The sequence below is a fragment of the Kogia breviceps genome, chromosome 1 (genome assembly GCF_026419965.1).
Source record: "Kogia breviceps isolate mKogBre1 chromosome 1, mKogBre1 haplotype 1, whole genome shotgun sequence".
Taxonomy (NCBI): Eukaryota; Metazoa; Chordata; class Mammalia; order Artiodactyla; family Physeteridae; genus Kogia; species Kogia breviceps.
In genome coordinates, this window is record NC_081310.1 from 82,557,297 (window position 1) to 82,581,667 (window position 24,371).

The 24,371-nt window shown below is 38.0% G+C and overlaps 1 protein-coding gene across 6 annotated transcripts in view; it reads left to right on the forward strand.

The window, feature by feature from the left end:
• The first annotated feature begins 261 nt into the window (after positions 1–261).
• Positions 262–24,371, forward strand: part of RPRD2 (regulation of nuclear pre-mRNA domain containing 2) — a 92,211-nt gene continuing 68,101 nt past the window's right edge. For all 6 annotated transcript variants that reach the window (XM_059079678.2, XM_059079702.2, XM_059079721.2 and 3 more), the window contains exon 1: positions 262–1,505. In XM_059079678.2, coding sequence (XP_058935661.1) covers positions 1,301–1,505 — 205 coding nt within the window. In that variant the 5' untranslated portion in view covers positions 262–1,300. The remainder of the gene's footprint in view (positions 1,506–24,371) is intronic.

The window sequence follows — 24,371 nt, forward strand, 5'->3', positions numbered from 1 at the left end:
AAATATCTAAAGCTTTTGTAAACTATAATGTATTATGCAATTGTGAGACTATCGTAACTGGCGAAGGTGAGATCACATCTTGCCTTTTATTGTTTCCGCGTCTCGAAAATTCTACGGGGAAAATTTTCGTTTCACTTCATTTACTTCCTCTTCCTGTAATCCAAAAAGTGGCTGTAAGTGTTATCATCCCAGGGGAGTGTAAAAAATTGTTTGGTCTGGGAGTCTGCGTAGTGAATGGCTCGCTGGAGCTGGCGCATGCGCATCCTCTGGGGCACTGTAAGATGGCTGCCAGCTACTTTGTGGCGCGTCGGTGCCCCGAGAAATTAGCAGCGGCGGCGGCAGCTGCAGCTGCAGGTGCCAGAAAATAACGGTGGCCGCTGAACGGTGGGACTTTCTCGGCCCTGCTGTGTGAGCTGGACAGCCCCAAGAGAGACACCTCGCTAGGAAGCAAAACGCGGGGCGGAGCGGTGAAGCCCCTCCCCCAACCTCTCCTTAGTTTGACCAACTCCCTCTCCCACCCTTCTCTCCCCGTTTTTCCTCCCAGCCCGCTACGCGCTGGCCTGCTGCGCAGGCGCACGAATAATCGAAGGGCCTCCTTAGCCCTTGGGGCTTGTGGGCTTCTGCGCGCGCTTCTTGTTCTTCTCCCTTGATTGGCCAGATTGCCCCGCCATCACACCTCCCTCTACTCTTTCTAGGTTGAGAAGGAAACAGGGGGGCGGGGCCAAGCAGCGCGTGCGCGATAGTGTTGCTGTCCCTTTGCTGCTATTGCGTTGCAAAAAAAATCCTGACTAGATAGCCTTGGGCCTTTCTGTGCTAGAGGATCTAAAGGAGAGAGAAAGATTTCTGCAACTGAAGGGGCAGTCTGGTAGTATTAACTTTTAAGATATTCATGCCCGCTCTTAGAGGAGTGTGGGGAACGGCCTTAAGCGTTGAGAGCCGCAGAGTATAAAACCATTAATTTCCGGGCCAGGCGTTTAGAAAGGCTTTGCAGGACCTATTTTCTGCGTAATTCTTCCGTGATTACTGACTGGTTTAAACACAATCCCTTGAACAATTACGATAAACCTTCGAAATCCGCAGCCCCTCTTTGCAGCGTGTAGGAGCCGCCAGCGTGCCTAGCAGCTGGTCCTCCCGTCCTACCTCCAGAAGAGCCTAGCGCGTGCACCATCCCCACCCCCTGGCCTCCCTCCCCACCTGCGGCTTTCACGCACTCGCAGTGATTGTTTTGCCCGCTCCCGCCGCCGTCGCCGCCGCCGCCGCGGCCGCCAGAGGAGCAGCAGCGCTTGTGCAAACCGGGAAGATGGCGGCCGGCGGCGGCGGAGGCGGCAGTAAGGCCTCCTCCTCGTCGGCCTCTTCGGCAGGGGCTCTGGAGTCCTCGTTGGATCGAAAATTCCAGTCGGTAACTAACACCATGGAATCTATTCAAGGCTTGTCGTCTTGGTGTATAGAGAACAAGAAACACCACACTACTATCGTCTACCATTGGATGAAGTGGCTCCGGAGATGTGAGTGTTGGGGGGTGACTAGGGAAGGGAAGACTGGGGATGGAAGGAAATACTACCCGAAACGCTTAGGGTTTCCCTGTGGAGCCGCTGCATTCGGTTGAGGTTGTTCATATTAAAGCTTCGACCAGAGTGTACCCAAACTCAGACACTATTCCTAGCCAGGATTGTCCTGAACTGCAGGAGGCTTATCATTTCTTGGATTTTATAGCGACTGACTTGGTGTGACCTTGGGCCGTTGGGCCCAAATCTGTTGAGATTTACATGTTTCAGAGCCTTGTAAGGTGATGTTGTTTTTACTGAACCTTCACAGAAATTGTCGCGTCCGTTTATTTATTCTAGGCCCTGACGTGTTAATTATTTCTTGTTTTCCTGATGATAGACACGCTATGGTTTAAGCAGTAGTAAATGCACCTATTTCGCTGGAATATGTGGGACCATTCTATTTTCCACTGACCTAAAACTTGTGTAATAAGAAGGGCCTTACCTAGATGAAGAGGTAACGTGAGCTCCACATAGAGCTGAGACCACCACCTGAGAGGTTTTTGTAGCTATGTTTGCTGCAGTAAAATACAGGCTTTTTGATACTGACCGGAAACAACCGTAGTCAGTATCGCCACTAACACCATAAAATGGAAAACATATCCGGCTACTTTTCAAGCAGTTCAGATACCTTTTTAAAGAATAGGAATTGGTTTCATAGGTAATCAAAACAAAGAATCAGGAAGTGTGCTTTTTGAATAGGTACTACTTTTTTACCCCAGTTAATTGCTTTTTTGTCTACATCGTGGAGTTTTTTTCATTTTGCTGCGTTACTGCAGAAAAGAGGTCTATTAGACTGTCAGGAAGCATGGATTGTTTGCAGAAAATTTCAGATCTTTTAGGACAAAGTGTGGAGAAGTCATTTGTTGCTTCCTGCTGAGAAGAGAGGGTTGACCCTAAATCTTTGTATATCTATTTGAATTTTAGGTCTGTTGTTGCTTCCTGTCTATGGCATGTCACCAGTGAGACCCATCATTCACTTATTCTTCTTATTCCACTTCTGCTGTTGCCCCTATAGTGTTTTAATTTGTGTTTACTTTTAGGGAACAGATGGATAAAACTTACAAAATCACAGACCCCAAACTTCAAATCATTTGTGTATAAAGTTATTGTTGGGAGAGATGTTTTGTGGCTCTTTGAATAATATATGCAGAAAGAGTTGTATAACCAAGGCAGGATTACCTATATTTACCAACAGCAGATCAAAGTTATTTTCTTTCCAAGAGGTAAAATTAGAACATACAATACCAAGTACCAGTCATTATCAAAGACTCACATAGTAAGTATCTACTATGTGCCCAGCCCTTTGTCATTTACAATATATCTAGTATCTCATTATACCTTAAACTCGTCCTAAGAAGTAGATTTTTTAATAATTGATTTACAGATGTGGAAACTAAGCCCCAGAAATGTTAAGTAAGCTGCTTAAGTTTATACAGTAAAATGGTGGAGTTGGGATTTGACTCCACCATATCAGATGACAATGGCCACATTTAACTTTGTAAAGTAATGTTTTCATGGTTATTCTTTAATGTTTTTGGTATACCAGTGGTAGCAAGCAGTGCTCAAGCCTGAGGACATATTCTCCTTAAACATATTTTTCTTCCTGTTTTAAAACATTTTTACTCTTCCTACCTTTGGGCTCTGGTGCTTTAACTGTATGGTTACATCATTTGCAAGGATAAGTTGGTCGCCATCCCTGCCTGTGGGATTACAAATGCAATTACAATATATTTTTTCCAGTCAGCGATAACGAGATACAGTGGAGCCAGAATTTTTCTGCCTCTACTTTTGATATTGTGCCTGAGATAATTTCCCTTGTTGATATTTTAAGAGTGAAAAAATTGATTGCTCTAGGAAGACAATACTTCATTTGAAGTGCATTATATATAGTTTGTATAGTTAAATGCTTTTGGCTTTCTATAAACCTGATTTTTGTTTTTTCTCTGGTGGAATGCAACTTAACTTTCTAAAATGGTTAAGGGTAATTTGTAGTTATGTTTACATTGAGTCAACATAGTTTATCTTATTGTAAATAAAGCCTTTTGAGAGAAATATTCAGGAGATTGGTGTTAGAATTATTTTAGTTCGAGTTTGGTTTTTAAGTTAGCTTTAGGCAAATTTGTGAAATAGGTGTCTTTGGCATTCCCAGCCTTTCTGTCCATTTTCCTGATGCCACTTTTGCTTCTCCTTTTTTTCTTTTGACATCCATTATTCAGTAATTTATATTTAGACCTCAGTGTGAGTTTAAGTGACTATGTTAACTCTTCCTGAGATATTTTCATTTTTATCCTATATTTCATAATGTGTAATAAGAAACTTTTGTTCACTTTAAAGGAAATAATTTTAGGGAGTTCCCTGGTGGCCTAGTGGTTAGGATTCCGGGCTTTCACTGCCATGGCCCAGGTTCAGTCCCTGGTTGGGGAACTGAGAGCCCGCAAGCTGCGCAGTATGGCCAAAAAATAAATAAATAAAAATTTAAAAAACAATAAAGGAAATAAGTTAGAGAAGGCAAGTAGTCTTCCTGAAGACACACTCCATGGTGGGTTCTACTGATTTTATTCAGATTTGTTTTAATTTGTTTGATTGAAGCTTCCATTACTATCATTTTTCAAATCTCTGTAGAATAAAAAGATGTCATTTCTGTGCTTTAAAATCCTTCAGTGATATCCCATTGCAACAGGCTTAAAGGGTTAAACTTCTTTTTACTACAAGTAAAAGGTCTACAAGTTCCTACACCACCTGCCCTGCCTACTACCTCTCAGGCTTCTTCCAACCCTATCTTCCCATCATTTAGATCCAAGCTCAAATATTACCTCCTCAGAAAGGCCTTCCCTAATGATCTTATTTCAGATGGTTCCTTCAGTTGCATTCTAACACATCATTTTATTTTCAGTATATGAAATTACCTTATTTATTTGTTTATATGCTTACTGTTTATCTTCTTCCACCAGATTACAGGGCTATGTCTTCTTTGCTGCTACATCTCCAAGCAACTAGAACAGTGTTTGGCACACAATAAGTAATCAGTAAATATTTGCCAATATAATTTTGTGAAATAGTTAATCAAGAACTTGAATTGTTTTAATTTCTGTTTATCAGAAGGCAGCGTTTATAATTTAGTAAAAGAAGTGATAGGTATGGTTGTTGGCAGTTTCAAAATATGGCTCTTATATTGGCTTGATGTGCAATTTGACTAGACTGTCATTTCTGTATTTTGTTCATCCGTCCCATTTTTAATGTAACATGGAAATCAGTATGGAAAAGTAGAAAAACACAGACTTTAGAATTAGACCTAGGTTCAAATCTTAATTCCATCAGTTAATACCTGGGCACAGTACTTAAATTGTGAGTCTCAATTTCTGGTCTGTGAGTAGAGATAATTATCTCTCATAGGCTTGTGGTCTAGATTTAAGAAGATAATGCACGTATTTTAGTATAGATCCTAGCATATACATATATGTTCAGATTATTTATTATGATGACAACGATGATGTAGATAGTCTTAAGGTCCTGACTATTCAAAATAATTACTTTGTTTTGGGAACAGTGCTGGAAATTACATTCCCAGTCAGGGTGAGATGATTTGGACCAGCCTTTCTGTAGTGAATTAGCAAGTTCTCTGAAGAACTAGTAGGACAAAATGGAAAATACTGTGTTCGTGATATCTCCAAGTTGTTTTGCTTCTAACCATTGACTGGGTTGTTCTGTTTTAGAAGGTGTATGAGAACTGAAATGAGTTTTTGAAGAAAATGGGGTTATAGGAAAGTAGAATCATTTGTAGAGCAGAAAAGCTGTTAAGATTTCCCTTCAGCTGTTTCTGGTACGAACTTTAAGTATGTGCAAGATTAGAAAAGTAATAACACTCCCGCCACCACTGATCACCCCACTTCAGTAGTTTTCTTTTTTTTTTAAATTAATTAATTTATTTTTGGCTGCGTTGGGTCTTAATTGCCGTGCACGGGCTTTGTCTAGTTGCGGCGAGCGGGGGCTACTCTTCGTTGCGGTGCGCCGGCTTCTCATTGCGGTGGCTTCTCTTGTTGTGGAGCACAGGCTCTAAGCGTGCGGGCTTCAGGAGTTGTGGCTCGTGGGCTGTAGAGCACAGGCTCAGTAGTTGTGGCCCTTGGGCTTAGTTGCTTCACAGCATGTGGGACCTTCCCAGAACAGGCCTCGAACCCGTGTCCCTGCACTGGCAGGTGGATTCTTAACCACTGTGCCACCAGGGTAGTCTCAGTAGTTATTTTAATGGCCGATCTTTTTTCTTCTGTCCCCTTTACTTTCCCTTCCCCTCCTCCTCATTTGAAGCAAATCTCAGTACAATCTGGTATTTTCTCCACAAGAGAAACTGTTATATAAACATGGACTGTCCAGAAAAAAAAAAAACCAAATACCTCAATACAGGATTAATTTGTTGCAGAGAATTTGAAAAGTGCAATTTACTATTTTTGTTGTACGGCAGTGGTTTCTCAGATCCTTGAATGGACCGTGAAGATGGTAATAATTTTCTAGCTAACTTTTATCAAGTGCTTATTATGTGCCAGGCCCTGTTCCAAGCATTTTACACTTATTAATTCATTCAATCTTCATAATTCTTTGAAATAGGTATTGTTATGATCCCTACTTTACAGATGGGAAAACAGAGGCACTGAGAGGTTGAGTAACTTGCCCATGGTTAGAGAGCTAATAAGTGGTGGATCCCTGGGATTCAACCCAGGCATTCTTGATTTAGAGCATACACTCTTAGCCACTGTACTACATAGCCTTTCCTATTCATAAAATATTTTCTACAATATTAGGCCATGCAGATTAACTAGAATGTCTAGATTTTTAAGCTTTGTGGGTATTTTTGTCTTTATTTTTGCTTTCTGTGGGAAAACTGATTACCTTGTATAGATTTGAAGTTCTGATAGTTATTTATAATTAAAAAAAGGGAAAACAAGTTGAACATGTTAGTTACTAAAGTTGTTTTACTTGATAAAAATCTCTAAATGTTAGGTTTTAGATTAAATAATAGAAGGATTTTTTTGGTGGCAAAATGTTTGGGATACCACACTGGTACCTCCATTGGTCAGTGGGGAGTGAAGTCTATAATCTTGTATTTGATATTGCACAAATCTGAGTGTCTGAAACTATTTTTTGCAGCTCTGGTATCTGAAATGTAGCTATTCCTCTAACTGTTTACTTTCCTTGTAATTCATCCTTTGTAGCAGATATGTTGGCTACACATATAGAGTATAACAGTACAGCCATAGCTTTTTAATCACATATCACATGTATACAAATATAGGTGGACTAGGTACAAATTCTTACTTTAAGTTCCAAGATGAATTTTGCTTATAAATCCCTAGTTTACATTCAGTTCTTTTAACAAATATTTATTGAATACCTACTGTGCCAGGCACTGGGGACACAAGCAGGTGAATAAAATGGAGAAAAATTTTTATCTTCTCAGAGCCTATACTGTCAGAAGAGGAGACAAGCAACAAACAAACAAAATATTAAATATATTAGAAGGTAAAAAATATTAGGAGTGCTAAAGAGAAATACAAAGTAAGGAAGGGGAATACAGAGTGTTACAAGAGTTCGCAGTTTTAAATTAGGTGCTAAGGGAAGGCCTCACTGAGAATGTGACATTTGAGCAGGAAGGTGAGGTATAGGCAATATAGATAGGAGAGTGTGAGAGGAGAATGTTCCAAGACAAAGAGAACAGAAAAATACAAAGGTCTTAAGGTTAGAGTGTGCCTGGTGAGTTGAAGGAACATCAAGAAAGCTTTTGTGGCTGGAAAGGAGTAGTGAAAGTAAGGATTAGCAGATGAACTCAGAGATTGTGGTGGGTGATATGGCAGGAGGGGCAGATCACAAAGAATTTTATAGGCATTCTTGGGCTTTTATTTTGAGTGAGATGGGGCAGAGGAGTGATCTGAACAGATTTCTGTTTTTAAAAGATCATTCTAGTTGCTGCAGAAATAGGGATGCCAGTAGGTGGCTATTGAAGTAATCCTGGGATAAAATATTGGTGGTTTGGACAAGCTTGTGGAAGTTATAAGAAATAATTTAATTCTAGACCTGTTTTGAAGGTAGATCCAAACGGCTTTTTAGATGAATTAAATGTGGGGTAAGAGAGGAGAGTTATCAAGAATGACTCTGGGGTTTTTTTGGCTGAGTGACTAGAAGGAGTTGACATTTATTGACAAACTTCACTCATTTAAAGTGTACAATTCATTTGTTTTAGTATATTCACAAAGTTGTGCGACAGTCACCACAGGGTGTCTGCTTAGCATGTAAATTGTGTTTAGAGCCATCAGCCTGGAAGAGATGTACTAGGAAGTAAGTGTAGATAGAGAAGTAAGTGTAGTAAGACAGAGTAATAAGTATAGATAGAGAAGAGGTCCAGAGAGAAGGCTCTGGGGCATTCCGGTATTTCACATACCTCTTTCTACTTACTTGGTCTAACGTGTTATTGTGTGTGGTTCTTTCTGAGGTTCAAGGCAAACTTTCAGCTCCCCAAAGAAGTAATAAATCTATTTTGATCTCTTGCATATTTCTACTCTTGGTTTAGGTTTAATGGCACTTCTGTATTAGTTAGGCATTAGGTCTGTTATAATTCCCAGTTGTAAAATTATTGCATAATCAATCTTCTCTCTGCCCTTTGGATGCCTAGGTCACCTTTTCTTCCATCCATTGCCCTAGGTTCATAGAGATGTAGATAATTTCCATGTTTTCTGACAGTGTTTCAAAACATGAGCTACCGTGATTATTACATGTAATTATTGTAATGGTGTATACTAAATGAGGCTTTTTATGTGTATTATAAGACTTTACAAGCAGTTGTTATATTCTTCATATAGCTGCTTTGTCTCTCAAATACAGAAGGGTTGTATTATGTACATGGCCTTAGATGGATTTAAAGCAATATGTAAAACATACTTTTGCTGTACATCCCATAGTAAGCTAAATGTTAAATTATATAGCAAACAAACATTCCCATAAATCAAAGTGTGAAACAGTATTGACAAACTTCAAGTGATTTTGTGGTGTGGAAATATCTTGAAAATTCCATTGGAAATTTCCATTTCCAATGGAAAATTACTAATATTAACATTTCCTTAAAAAGGCCACCCCAAAATTACAGTTCTGTTGGTAGAGAAGGGGTGAGTGTATGTATGTGTGTAATTTCTTAGAGAGTGGAGACTTCTGATTTTATTCTTAGTGATTTGGCTTCCTGCTTTTCATAAACTAATAAATAATAGATGCATCCAAACTCCCATTTCTCCTATGCTTTTGTCATTCAGTTATGATCTTTTTAAAAATTTTTATTTATTTTTTAATTAATTTTTTTAACCCCCCTGGCATCAGTCATGGACAGAGAAAACCACAATTCCAAGATTCCTAACACCCTGGTCTCCGGATTCAAGATACAGCTGGCAATAGCCTCTGTCCACCAGGCAGGTGATGGAAACCAATTTGCAAGCGTGAAGCTAGCTGGTCGGAAGATAAGGAGGGGGCTGGAAAAAATTAATTAATTAATTTTTGGCTGCGTTTGGTCTCTGTTGCTGCGCGTGGGCCCCCTTCAGCTGTGACGAGCTGGGGCCACTCCTTGCTGTGCGCCAGCTTCTCATTGCGGTGGCTTCTCTTGTTGCAGAGCACAGGCTCCAGGCACATGGGCCTCAGCAGTTGTGGCTCGCGGGCTCCAGAGCTCAGGCTCAGCAGTTGTGGTGCACGGACCCAGTTGCTCGGCAGCATGTGGGATTCTTCTGGACCAGGGCTTGAACCCGTGTCCCCTGCATTGGCAGGCGGATTCTCAACCGCTGCGCCACCAGGGAAGCCCAAGTTATGATCTTTTTTTAAATCTTTTTTTTTCCACTTTTTGCAAGTGTTTAGTGTTCTACAGTAGTACTTTAAAAAGTCCAAAGGGGATATTTCGGGTTAGTTGTTTTAAAATTTCATCTGAGAGCTAAGACTACATGAGGTTTGAAGGAGCTCAGAGACCCTAGTAAAAAAAATTACTCAATAACTTAACACTGTTGCACAAACCACCTTGACTGAGTTTCTCATCTGTTTGTCAAGGAAACAAAAAGGAGTTGGTGCTTTGTAGTGCTTTTGATTCCACTGCATCTACAGATTTTAGTTATAGAACACTTGAGAGATGTACATCTTGCAGAGGAATAGTAGAACCTAGTTACTCCTTTTGGAAAAAGGCAGCAATTCCATTTGTGCTTTAGAACATTAAAGTCTTTCTGGCTAAGATAAAGATAGTCTAAAAAAAAACTCATTGTTTTTCTTGTTCTCTTAGAAACATTGAAATAGTCTGTTTGATGAAAGAAATAAAATGTTTAATACACTGGGTTTAAATTTTGGTTGCAGCCTTTTATCTTTCTCTCATCTCTCTTCCCTCACTTCACTTGCTAGTGATTAGTTTCACTTACTTTCACCCTATGGTTCTTTGGTACCCACCAGAGGTGGCTGGGGGGAAAAAGGAGATCGATTATTTCCTTTAGTGAAAGTTTCACTGTTAGAAGGGAAAAGATTTTTTAATGTTAGGCATTATAACTTATCATTTTTAATTAAAAAAAGACCCGAATGGATCCTGTGCTGTTTCTGTGTTCCTTTTACTGTCATGATAGTTTTAAAATGGTAGCATAATGCATTATTTTAAAATGATGATCTCTGTCCAAGAGGCAGTCAGTATTACTTGAGTTATTAACATTTCTTTTATAGTGTATTCCTATGTCCAAAGATACAGAATTCAGAAAATTAATTTAGGAATATTGGGTGCTTATTCTATGTAAAACTTTATGTTAGGTCGCTCGCTGAAAGAGATGGAATTATAAGGAACTTAACGTTTCGTAACTAAGATAAGAATTGAACAAAAATAACTTGTTCTGGGAAGTATGATAATATGAGTTTTTATATGCTGTACCAATTTCAAAGAGTTATCACTTTTTGGTTGGAGTGAAGGTGTCATTCACTGAGCACCTTTACTAGATATCAAACATATATATATATATATATATATATATATTCCTATAATCCTTACATAAGCTCTGCAAGGTAGGAGTTATTCCCACTTAAAATTCTTATAAACCGAGGCTTAGGGAAGTCAGTTGATTATTTTGAGGAAATTGTCAGAACATTTTTATAGTATAGGAAAGGGAAACTGCCTGGTTTCAGGGTGGCTAAGCATAAGGTTAATTTTTCCCCCCCCTTGGTTTTGTTCTCTGAAGGCAGCAGGTGAGAATGAGTGGGAGAAATGCAAGAAATACGGTGGATTCAAAGCCTGAGTTGCTTACAAGTACTTTGTTATTGTTTAACAATGTTCTTTATTAAATTTCCGATCATTAATACAGTTAACTTCACAAACATTATCACTAATAGATTTAGTAATAAATAGTTAACATTTTCCTGAGTTCTTATCGTGTGATCTCATTTAATATAACAATTCATGAGGTATTGATATTATGTAATTTTTATTACTTAGTGAGGCTATTAGTGATATATATGTAAAATTACGCTGGTGAAGGGAAAATAATAAAGAAAATATTATAGATGATATAACTGAAGCACTTGAAGGCTCAGTGAGGTAAAATTAATTGTTCAAGTTTCATAGCTAGTAAACAGTAGAGCCAGAATTAAAATCTAAGCAGTCTTGACTCCAAAGCCTACTCTCTACCTTTGTGCTAGACTGCGTTCCACTTCTTTCAAAGTTTATTGGCATTTTGTAGTGTTCCATAGTGTGGTATATATAGTATAATGGTTCCCAAACAGCCCTTGTGCCTGTTTTTTCCCAGCTTTTTAATATATTACTGACATGTAACATTGTGTAAGTTGTGATGATTAGATACATGTATAAATTGCAAAATGATTACCACAAGATGTATTCTTTTAGTGACTTTCAAGTACATAATGCCATATTGTTAACTATAGTCGCCATGTTGTATGTTAGATCCTCAGAACTTATTCATCTTATAACTGCAAGTTTGTACCCTTTATCCGACGTCTTCCCATTCCCCCACTCCCTGGCTCTTGGCAACCACCATTCTACTCTCTGTTTCTCTGAGTTCTGTGCCTGTCTATTTTGATGATTTCACTGAGCTGCAGAGGTGAAAAAAATTCATTAATTCATATATAGCAATTAATTGAATATAGAAGCAGATAGATATGAGAACTTAGCTGTCTTCTATTAAGCCAAACATTAGATTTTCAAGAATGTAAAACAGTGCTACTCTCCTCACTAATTTTTTTCTCTTGAAAATATAGTTATTTTAAATAAAATATGTATAACTTATTAACTGAATGGTTTTATTATTTTTAATGAATTAATAGATATTTTAAAATTCTTAATTTATAATACAGTAAAGAGCATAGATATAACTAACCCACATAAGCAAAAGCTCTTTGGGGTCTCAGTAATTTTTAGGAGGGTAAAGGTATCCTGAAACCAAAAGGTTTGAGGATTCACTGATTTATTGATATGTTGTAGAATGACCTTTATCAAGTTTCTGCAACGTACACATCCATTGTCTCTCATCTTAGTACTGTGTATTGCCCAGGGGTTACCAGGTGTTATTGTATAACCATTTAATTACTGTTTTTTAATTTGTGAGATCATAAGTTTGATAACTTCTTATTTTGCCAAATAAGGATGTAAAATACACTACCATTTATATTATCACTATCATTTTATAAATTACCACTTTATATGAAAAATTTGCCTTAATGTCCCTGTCTTTCAGGTCTTAGCTCAAACGTCATCTCCTTAGAGGTTGATCCCTATCGTCCTAGCCAAAGAGCCTACCCCGCTTTGCTGCTACCTGTCATTCTCTTATTGCATCACCCTATTTTATTTTCTTTATATACCTTTTCCCATTATAAGATACTACCTTGGGCTTCCCTGGTGGCGCAGTGGTTGAGAGTCCGCCTGCCGATGCAGGGGACACAGGTGTGTGCCCTGGTCCGGGAAGATCCCACATGCCGCAGAGCGGCTAGGCCCATGAGCCATGGCCACTGAGCCTGTGTGTCCAGAGCCTGTGCTCCGCAACGGCTGGGAGAGACCACAACAGTGAGAAGCCCGTGTACTGCAAAAAAAAAAAAAAAAAAAAAAAAAAAAAGATATTACCTTATTTATTTGTTTATTTACTGAGATGCATGTCCCCTCTCACCCCCAACTAGAATGTAAGCCCATGACAGCAGGGACTTTGTTTTGCCCACCACTACATCCTCAGCACCTTGAAGATGGTGTAGAACATAGAAAGTGCTTAATTAATGACTTTCTTATATATCTGACCACAGAGCACACTTTGAAAATTGTTGCTATAGAGGTTTTACATAGTTTTGTTTACATAGATTTACATATGTAGGGGGATATACAATATTGTATAGTGGTTAACTGGCAAAGTACATGGGCTTTGGACTGCAATAGGCATTATAATTGTTACTTAACCTCTTAAAGCCTTTAAATAGAGATAATAATAATACAACACACCTTATGTGATTGTTGGTGGTATTAAAAAAGATAATTCATATAAAGTGCTTTGCAAACTACCTGACATTTAGGAAGCTCAGCACTGTACAACAGAAATTAATACAATATTGTGAACCAACTACACTTCAATAAAATATACATATATATAAATAAAGCTCAGCAAATGATAACTATTGTTGTTTTTAAATGCAATTATGGTATGTATTTTTATTACACCATGTTTCATGCAGACCTGTGTGCTTAAGCTTTAAATTCTTCCAGTTAATCCTGCATACCCTAGGTGAAATTTTAAGGTTAATAATCCAAAGGAATGAACACAGATTTTTTTAGGCCTTTTTATTAATACTAGAGAATGCCTGGTAAACACACTAATTTGGAAACTATTTACCTATTTTGAGTATTTCAAGTACCTATTTGTATAACAACATCTTGCAGTTCTAGAAGTTCATAGAATTTAAGAATCTTTCATATATTTTTATAGCTGTTGTGCTAATATGAAAATGCATCTCAAAGAAGGGATTTCACAGGGACAGCAATATCTTTAGTGCTGCTGGATTTTTAAAAATAACCTATCAAAAACAAGGGGTTTATAAAAATTTAAGTTGGAATAATAAAGACCAAATATTAATCATATTTTCATTTAAAATTTTAAATTTGAAATTAAAGATTTTTTTAAAAGAAAATTTCATTTCAAGACACATTTTGGAAGATCAATTTCACTTTGTTTTAAAAGTCTTTAAAAACCTGAGAATAGAAGAGTGAACAGCTTTTGAAATCCATTTATAGGTCATCCTTACACATATGTACTGTGTTTAGTATGAACTAGAATAAGAATTCATTTCTATTCTCCTATTCATTCTTATCCTCAGATTGCCATGTACAGTACATATGTATAAACTGATAAATGTTGATAAGATACAGAGAAAATATAGCAATAAACAAAAAATACAGTATGAATTTGACTTTGTACAACAGCATTTTCTAGAAAGTGGTGATGTTTAGTTTAGGTTGTCACTGTCAAAGCTTAGGTACTATGAAGTTAAACTTAAACCTGTTTCACGCTGCTAGACTTTAGTACCTTTAATAAAATGCTTCATGAATTTCCAGAAGGAGTGGGGGATAGGCTCAGTATTTTCCAAACTTATTTGACCATGGAGTTCCTTTCTTTTCTAGTCATCTCATGTGATTACTGTTCCATGGAACACACAATTGGGAAGCTTTGGTATGGATGTTTTTCTAGGAAACCCCCAATTAAAGAGCAGAGAGAACCAGTTTATATTTGTGTGTAGTAAGAAAGGCTTCATGGAGGAAACAGTTGTTCAAAAAAGCTGTGAAGCAGGTGAAAGAAGGCATCTCAAATACAAACAAAGGTAAGGTGTAAAAGAATCAGAAGCAGAGTGAACAGTCAGAAGTACACATAGACAAGTGAGGATGGAAAAGACAAAGAGAAGCAATAAAAGCCATGATTTTTAAGACATGGTGGGGAGGGAAGGTATGTTGAAAACCAAATAACTATGTATAGGCACAAAAGCTACAATAGATAGTGATTTTAACACTGGACCAAAATTACTTTTTCGTAATAGTGGTGTTAGTATATTTTCGGATTTATTCAAAGCTTTTAGAATTCAAAAATTGAAGTTAAGTGTGTGAGCCCAGATTTTTAATGTATTTCATATTTTAAAACATCAAGTAAAAATGTAAATTTATAAAAACATAAATATTAAACATAGATTATCATTGTAATGTAAATCATCAGCTGCTCCTGGTTTTGCTGCTTCCTTTGACTTTGGTCTTTTTGTCTGAGGCACCTTTATAATTGCTTTGTGTGATGTAGCTGGTTGGGTTGGACTTTAGTTATCTTCTTGCCATAGTTAACTCCCCTGACCAGTGCTTTCGGAACCACCTGTCTATGTTCAGTAGTTCAAAATTGCCGAAGTTTTGACTTTTTTCTTGGCCAACTTGGGAAATGTTTCCCTAATGGAGTTTGAATCCTTTCTTTTCCCTAGGAGAGATTCTTTGTTACGGAAGGTTCTTTCCCTCAGGTTCAGACTCTCCCTATAAGTGGACCATGACAAGGGTAGAAGGGGGTGAGTCAGGGGAGTTTCCTGAACTGCATAGTAAGTAGGGTAAGGAGTTTGTGGTGAAAGTGAGAGGAATGGGGGTGGGTGAGTAGGTAGGAAAGAGATAAAGACAACCAAGGATGACGAATGAACTGCTTTTGTATTATGCCAACAAAAATATTGTATTTTGGTCATTAAAATAGCAATACCTGAAACTGATATTACAGTTTCCAGAAATAAATGATAATATGTGTGGGGGAAATGTTCAGGAGCCGCTATAATAATCTAACCAAATGACAAATATTTGAAAGAATATAAGTGGTAGTGGAGAGGACAGATAAGATCTAAGAGGTATTTAGAAAGTAGAATTTGACAGAACTTGCTGACCAGTTGGATGTACGGGATGAAGTTAGAGGAAAGCTTGGAAGATGGATCCTGTGGATTCTCTCGGGTGACAGGAAATTTGGGAGGAAATAGATGATAAAAGCAGGCTTGCACACATGGAGTTGGAGTGTCTGGAGGGCATCTGAGACAAGTTGTTTAATAGATAGTTAACCATTTTGATAGTGCTTATAATCCTAATATTGGCTAGTATTTATTGACAGTTATATACTTGATGCAATTCTAGGAATTTTTTGTGTATTTTGTCATGTAATTTTGAGAAAAACCCTTGAATAAGTAGGTACTATTATTTCATTGTATAGATGAGAAAAGCATCTCATTGTGTAGATGAGAAAAGGTCATGCAGTTGGAAATAGGGGCTGGACTTTGAAACTAGTTCTAACTTAAATATGTTCATAACCACTATATTGTATTTGGGATGGAGCTTTGGACTAGAGATGGAGACTTGGGAATTGTAATCATATTGGTAGTAGTTAATGAATGAGCACTTCAAGGGACACAGTATTTTAAGTGAGAAGAGAAAAGGTCCAGTGAAAGAACTTGGGAAACACCAGAGTTTCAGAACAAAAGGTGTCCTAGGTAGAGGAGAAGATCAGAGCAAGGTAATTTCTCAGAAATTAAGGGAAAAGAAAGTTTGCCAGTGGAGTTTCCAAGGAACATGGTTCTGGGAAAAGAAATGATTGTACTGGGGAGAAGGGTGAGTAGGACAATTTATGTTTCTGATGATATAACAGACTAGATATTTTGCAGAGAGACTATATATTTTTTGCCCTAAAAAATAACTAAATCCTGCAGAAATTGTAACAAACATAACTTTTATTTATTTTTTTATTTTTTTGGTGTTGTTGTTTGTTTTTTGCAGTACGCGGGCCTCTCACTGTTGTGGCCTCTCCCATTGCGGAGCACAGGCTCCGGACGCGCAGGCTCAACGGCCATGGCTCATGGGCCCAGCCGCTCCGCGGCATGTGGGATCTTCCCAGACCGGGGCACGAACCCGTGTCCCCTGCATTGGCAGGCGGATTCTCAACCACTGCGCCACCAGGGAAGCCCAACATAACTTTTAAAAATAAACTTTATTCTAGAATAGCTTTAGGTTTACAGAGAAGTTGCAAAGATGGTATAGAGGGTTCTAGTATATGCTGCACCCAGTTTCCCCTGTTGTTAACATCTTACATTGATATTTGGTACATTTGTTACAGCTAATGAACAAATACTGATAGGTCATTATTAACTAGAGTCCATACTTTATTTGTGGATTTCCTTAGTTTTTCCAAATGTCTTTTTCTGTCCCAAAATCCCATCCAAAATTCCACATTACATTTAGTCATCATGTCACTTCAGACTCCTTTAGACTGTAACAGTTTTGAGGAGTATTGATCAGGTATTTTGTAGAATGTCCCTCCATATGGATTTGTCTGGGGAATTCCCTGGTGGTATAGTGGTTAGGACTCCACGCTTCCACTGCAAGAGGGCCTGAGTTTGATCCCGGGTTGGGGAACTAGGATCCCTCAAGCCGCTAGGCGCGGCCCAAATGAATAAACAAAAATATGTGTTTGTCTGATGTATATATTTTTTCATGATTAACTGGGACTATAGGTTCTTGGAAAGAACACAGGAAAAGTGCCATTTGCATCACATCACGTCAAGAGTATCCTGTCAACATGACTTATCACTGATGATGCCAACCTTGATCACCTGGCTGAGGCAGTATTTATCGGGTTTCTTCACTGTAAAATCACTGTCTCCCCCCACCCCCTTATCAAACAATACACTTTGGAAAGAAGTCACTGTGCATAGTACAACTTAAGGAGTGCAGAGTTGATGTTCCACCTTCTTGAGGGGGGCAGTATCTTTGTGTATGGAAGGTTACAAGCTTAATTTTTAATGTATTACTGAGTATGCTAAAAAAGTTAGGGTGCTCTGTAAGGGTCTGTTCTCACAAAAGTGAAGAGTGAGCTGAAGCAGGAACAATGAGCTGTGAGCAAACAGAAAAGGCAAGGCAGCTCTCAAAGGCAAATGCCCATATTAGCACTAATGGGAAACTAAGCCTTTGGCCCACAGCAAAGTGGAAGAACCCTCTGAGAAAGATGCTAAATTGGACCAAGGTCAGTACTACCCTGATTCTGCCATAGCACTTGCAAGTACAGTTTGAGAGAAAGCTCTTTCTGGTTAGGCTCTTTGAATTCCCACAGATAAAATTCAACAGAGAATTACCAAACAAGGAAGTAAGTCACTTTGAGTGAGATTTGGTAGAAACAAACCCCTAAAGACTTAAGCTATTAATGATAGGATACAAAATATAATCTTTATAAAATGTTTAAATTAATAAAAGGGACTACTCTTCATTGCAGTGTGTGGGCTTCTCATTGCGGTGGCTTCTCGTTGCAGAGTGTGGGCTCTAGGTGCAAGGGCTTCAGTAGTTGTGGCATGCAGGCTCAGTAGCTGTGGCTCAGAGGCTCTACAGCGCAGGCTCAGTAGTTGTGGCGCACAGGCTTTGTTGCTCTGCAGCATGTGGGATCTTCCCGGACCAGGGATCGAACCCGTGTACCCTGCATTAGCAGGCGGATTCTTAACCACTGCACCACCAGGGAAGTCCCAGATGGCGGATTCTTAACCACTGGACCACCAGGGAAGTCCCCCAACAGCATTTTAAAATTAAGGTGTGTACATTGGTTTTTTTTAGACATAATGCTGTTGCACACTTTACTAGACTACAATATAGTGTAAACATAACTTTTATATGCACTGGGAAACCAGAAAATTCATGTGACTCACTTTATTTCTATATTTGGAACTTTATTGTGGTCGTCTGGAACCGAACCTGTGATATCTCTGAAGTATGCCTGAACTGAAAGGAAAATTTACCAGCTTTGTTATCCTAGTGAGAGAGTTAAAATGTAGCTGTTAATTATTGGTAGTTTAAGCAGATATAAAATATGTAAAAATATAGAGAATTTATACTATACTACCATATCTAACTGACTCACATATGGAGAACCCTGTGCTCTAAAATTAGAAAATGTGCATTCTTTTTTGAACAAACAAGGAATATTTAAACCAATTAGTGATGTGTACTGGCCCCTAATGCAAGATTAGTATAATTTTAGATCCTTTGTATCATGCAGATTCATGTTCTTTAGCCATATAGTACTTTTAACTTAGAAGTTAATAACCAAAACAAAAATTTCCCCTTTGCTTGGAAATTAAAATGTGCATTTCCAGATAACTCATGGATCAGAGAATAAATCATAATGGAAAATTAAAAATACATAGCACTGAATAGTAATAAGAACACTACATTGAAACTAATAACTCATTTTATTGAGTGCTTACCATTTGTTTATTTGGGATCCATCAGTGAATACATCGAGATTTCTGACCTTGTGGATCAATAAATATAATGAAAAAGTAAATTACCTATTATGGTAGAAAATGAAGAAATCTTATGGGAAAAAAGTAAAAAGAGCAGGGTAACGGGCATTGGAATTAACGGTGGAGATTGGGGGACAGGTTGCAGTATTAAAGGAAGCACTTCAAATAGGCTTCATTGAGAGAGTGAGAATTGAGTAAAGACCTGAAGACACTGAGTTAGCCGGGTGTGTATCTGGAGGAAGAGGATTCTAGGTAAAGGGAACAGTTAGAATTAAGATGTTAAATTATGAGTATATCTGGTATGTTCAAAGAATAGTGTTCCAGAACACTATGGCTGGAATGGAGTGAAAGTAGACGAGGTCAAAGAGATAAAGGAGATGGCAGATCACGTAGGGCAAAGTCTTTGGCTTTTACTTAAGAGTGGAAGTAGTAACCACTGTAGCCACTGTTGTGGCTTCTCCTGTCGCGGAGCACCGGCTCCGGATGCGCAGGCTCAGCGGCCATGACTCACGGGCCCAGCCACTTCGCGGCATGTGGGATCTTCCCGGACCGGGGCACGAACCTGTGTCCCCTGCATCGGCAGGTGGACTCCCAACCACGACGCCACCAGGGAAGACCATTGGAGAATTTTGAGCAGAGAATAACATGCTCTGACTTACCTTTTAAAAGAATTCTCCACTGCCATGGCAAGAATAGACTATAAGGAGGAATGGACAGAAGCAGAGAGACCTATTATAAGAGGAATGTAATAGTCTAGGTGAGAGATGGTAATGACTTAGATTGCAGTGGCAGGGATAAAGGTCATAAGAAGTAAATGATTTCTGGATACGTTTTGAAGATAGAACGAATTGCTGACAGTATGAGAAAAAGGAATTAAAGATAATTCCGAGGTTTGTGTCCTGAGTGATAGAAGGATGGAGTTGTTATTAACTACGTGATGAAGGCTTTGAGTAACAAGATTGAGAGAGATCAAGAGTTTAGTTTTTAACATGTTGAGTTTGAGATATCTTCTAGATACTTCAGTGGAGATGTCATGTTAGACAAGTAGGTATATGGGTCTTGAGTTAAGATGTCTGGGCTGGGATGCAGTAAAGCTGTACCTAAGGGAAATTTGTAACCTTAAATGCAAGAGGCTGAAACTTAATAAGCTAAGCATCTTTTGTTTAAAAAAAAAAAAAAAAAAAACAGGCAAAGAACAGAATAGGCCCAAAGAGAGTAGAAGGAAGGAGATTAAAAATAAGAGCAAAGAATAAGTACAAAAGAAAGACAAAATAGAGAAGATCAGCAAAGACAAAACTTGCTTCTTCAAAAAGCCTAGTAGGGGCTTCCCTGGTAGCCCAGTGGTTAAGAATCCGTCTGCCAATGCAGGGGACATGGGTTCGAACCCTGGTCCAGGAAGATCCCACATGCTGCGGAGCAACTAAGTCCGTGTGCTGCAGCTACTGAGCCCCGGTGCTCTAGGGCCCGCAGGCCACAACTACTGAGCCTGTGCACCTAGAGCCTGTGCTCCGCAACAAGAGAAGCCACTGCTATGAGAAGCCTGCGCACTGCAACAAAGACCCAATGCAGCCAAAAATAAAATAAATAAATTTTTAAAATAATAATATTTTTTTAAAGTAAAAGATAAACCTTTGTCAGGACTGATCAAAGAAGAAAAAAAGAGGAAGCATAAGTAAACAATATTAGGAATGGAGAAGGGGGCATGACTACAGATAGTAGAAATTTAAAAATCATACTAACAACTTTATGCCAATAAATTTGAAAACTCAGATGAAATGGACAAATTCCTTTAAAAATAAATAATCCAAGAAGAATTAGAAAATTTGAATAGCCCTGTAAGTATTAACCAGACTGAGTTAGTAGTTTGTAAAATCTTCCTATGAAGAAAACATCAGGCTCATGGAATGAACATCTTTGGCCGGAGGGCAAGAAGGTCTCAGAAGAGCTCAAAGATGAATGAGATCACATCAAAAGGATGTAAGAGCTGGCTTGAAAGGGATTTTACTGGCTAACTGTGGGACAGTTTGTACATCAAGAAGAATGACAGTAATGAATGAAGAAAAAAATCCCTGTGTCTATAGTTATATTCATTAAAAGAAAAGAGAAAGAGAACAAGGGAGGGGCAAGAAAGAAAAACTCTTTATAGAAGAACATCATCTAATAAATTGCATACTTTTTGTATGTTTAATGTTAAATGACTAATATATATGCATATACATTTTTCTTGTTTTAATAATAAATAGCTTGTCCTAGGTGAGGAAATGGAGAGACATCTGGCCATTGTAGTAGACAGTGTTCCAAATATTTGAAGGAGGAGGGAAGGTAAGAGGTGAGAAGGTAGCTATGATGGATTATGTAATTAAGGGAGGGTTATTTTCAAATGAAAGTCACTTCAGTGTGCAGAATTAGGGAGCCATTAACTAGTTTGTTTTTTAACAAACTTTTTATGATTATAAAAGTACATTGTAAAATTCAAACTATACATGTGTTATAAAATGAAAAGTAAGTTACCCATCACCTTCCTCTGTATGCCAAGTTCCATTATTAACAGTTTCTTATTTTTTTCTTATATACGTTAACATTGTTGTGCAACCATCACGAACATCCATCTCCAGAACTTTTTTCATCTTCCCAAACTGAAACTCTGTACTCATTAAACAGTAACTACCCATTCCTCCCATCCCATATCCCCTAGCAACCACCATTCTACTTCCTCTTTCTGTGACTTTGACTACTCTAGGTACCTCATATAAGTGGAATCATGTAGTTGTTTTTTTGTGACTGGTTTATTTTACTGAGCATAACGTCTCTTCAAGATTCATCCATATTATGGCATGTGTCAGAGTTTCTGTCCTTTTAAAGGCTGAATAATATTCCATTATGTGTGTGATATTTATATATATATATGTATATCACATTTTGTTTACCCAGTGTGTTCTTAAAAGAGAACTATAGACAGATTTTTTTAAATTACAAACAAATACATCTTCAGCTTTACATTAATTTTTTTTTTTTTTGTGGTACGCGGGCCTCTCACTGTTGTGTGGCCTCTCCCATTGCGGAGCGCAGGCTCTGGACGCGCAGGCTCAGCGGCCATGGGTCACGGGCCCAGCCGCTCCACGGCATGTGGGATCTTCCCAGACCGGGGCACAAACCCGTGTCCCCTGCATCGGCAGGCGGACTCTCAACCACTGCGCCACCAGGGAAGCCCTACATTAATAATTTTTAAAGCCTAAAGGAAATGGAGAAAATGTCCATAAAAATGTTGGCTTAATATATAGATATATTCTTAATATACAGAACGCTTATTGGCTTAAGAAATAAAAAACCTGAAAAAGGCCTAGAACCCAGCTGGTTTAGCAGCCATACGATCATGTATGTGTGTTTGCTTTTATTAACATGTGTTTTGTGGCTGAGTATTAGTTTGAAATAATTTTTTGTCTTCAAAATTTTAAACAAGGCTGTTTTTCATATCCAAGTGGATGTCTTTGCCAGGCTGCATCAGATCTCATCAAATTAAAAAATAATCTCTGACTTAAGTTCAAGGTTGTAACTATTCAGGATTCAATCTGTATTATAGTTATTTGTCTGTGATGAATAATGCTGCTGTGGATACTTTTGGGCACATGTGCAAGAGAGTAATCACCAGATTGAAGGGATGCAACTGTTTGACTTTACAAGTGTGTGTTGTCAATTTGTTTCTCATTTAAAATCTCATTAAAAGTACTTTAAAATGATCAATAAAACTGACAAATCTTTAGCCAGACAAAGGGGAAAAAAAGGAGATGCTAATTACTAATAGCAGGAATGAAAAAGGAGCAACAGTACAGATCCTGCAGACATTGAACTTCTAGAAGTTTTGTAGTTAGATTTTACAATTATGTCTATAATGCATTTCGAGTTAATTTTTGCAAATGGTATGAGGTGTTGGTCAAGATTGTTCTTTGTTTTTTTTTAATGGATGTCCAACTGTTCCAGTACCATTTGTTGAAAAGACTGCCCTTTCTTTATTTCTTCATTAAATTGCCTATGCACCTTTGTCAAAAATCAGTTAACCATATGAGTCTATTTCTGAACTCTGTTTTGTCCCATTGATCTGTGTCCTTTTGCTAATGCCTCACTGCCTTGATTACTATATCTCGTTTTGAAATCAGGTAATGTGAATCCTCCAACAAGATTTTCAAAATTATTTTAGCTATTCTAGGTCCTTTGTCTTTCCATTTAAATTTTATTTATTTTTAAAATTAATTAATTTATTTTTGGCCCTGTTGGGTCTTCGTTGCTGCACATGGGCTATCTCTAGTTGCGGAGCACGGGCTCTAGGCATGCGGGCTTCAGTAGTTGTGGCACCACGGGCTCAGTAATTGTGGCTCACGGGTTCTAGAGCACAGACTCAGTAGTTGTGGCACACAGGCTTAGTTGCTCCGTGGCATGTGGAATCTTCCCAGACCAGGGCTTGAACCTGTGTCCCCTGCATTGGCAAGTGGTTTCTTTTTTTTCTTTTCTTTTTTTTTTTTTTTGGCAGGCGGGTTCTTAACCATAACCACTGTGCCACCAGGTAAGTCCCCCATTTAAATTTTAGAATCAGTTTGTTTTTTCTAAAAATCATGCTGGGATTTTGATTAGGATTATATTGAATCTATACATTAATTTGGGAGAGAATTGACATCTTAACAATATTGAGTCTTCCAACCCATAAATATGGCATATCTCTCCACTTATTTAGGTCTTCTTTGATTTCTTTCATCAGTGCTTTGTATTTTTTTCTTGCATACATATCTTATTTTGCTAGATTCTACCTAAGTCTTTCTTGCTGTTATAAATGGTTCTATGTAAAAAAAAAAATTTTTTTCTATCTATTATGTATTCTGCAACTCTACTAAACTCACTCACTAGTTCTTGTACCTATTTTGTAGATTTTTTGTGGTTTTTCTGTGTAGACAAATAATGTTGTCTGCAACAAGACAGTTGTAATTTCTTCCTTTCAAATTTATATGCCTTTATTCCTTTCCCTTGTCTTACTGCACTGGCTAGAACGTCTAGCTATAGAGAAGGGGTGAAAGTGAACATCCTGCAGCTTTCAGTATTTCACCTTTATGTATGAGAAAGTCTGTGATCTTGGGATAGGCAAAGATTTCTTAGGACACCAACAACACAGTCCATTAAAAAAAAATTTTTATAAGCTGGACTTCATCAAAATTATGAAATTTTGCTGTTTTAAAGATGCTATTAAGAGATGTTTATAGTGGTTTTATTCATAATTACCAAACCAGAAAAACCCAAATACCCTTCAACAAACTGTGATACAAACTTTAGGACATCCTTGAAATGGAATATTATCTTACAATAAAAAGAAATGAAATGTTATGTTCTGTATGTTTTACCACAATTTTTTAAAAAATGACTTAAGGGAATTCCCTGGCAGTCCAGTAGTTAGGACTCTGCACTTCCACTTCAGGGGTCGTGGGTTCGATCCCTGGTCTGGGAACTAAGATCCTGAATGCTGTACAG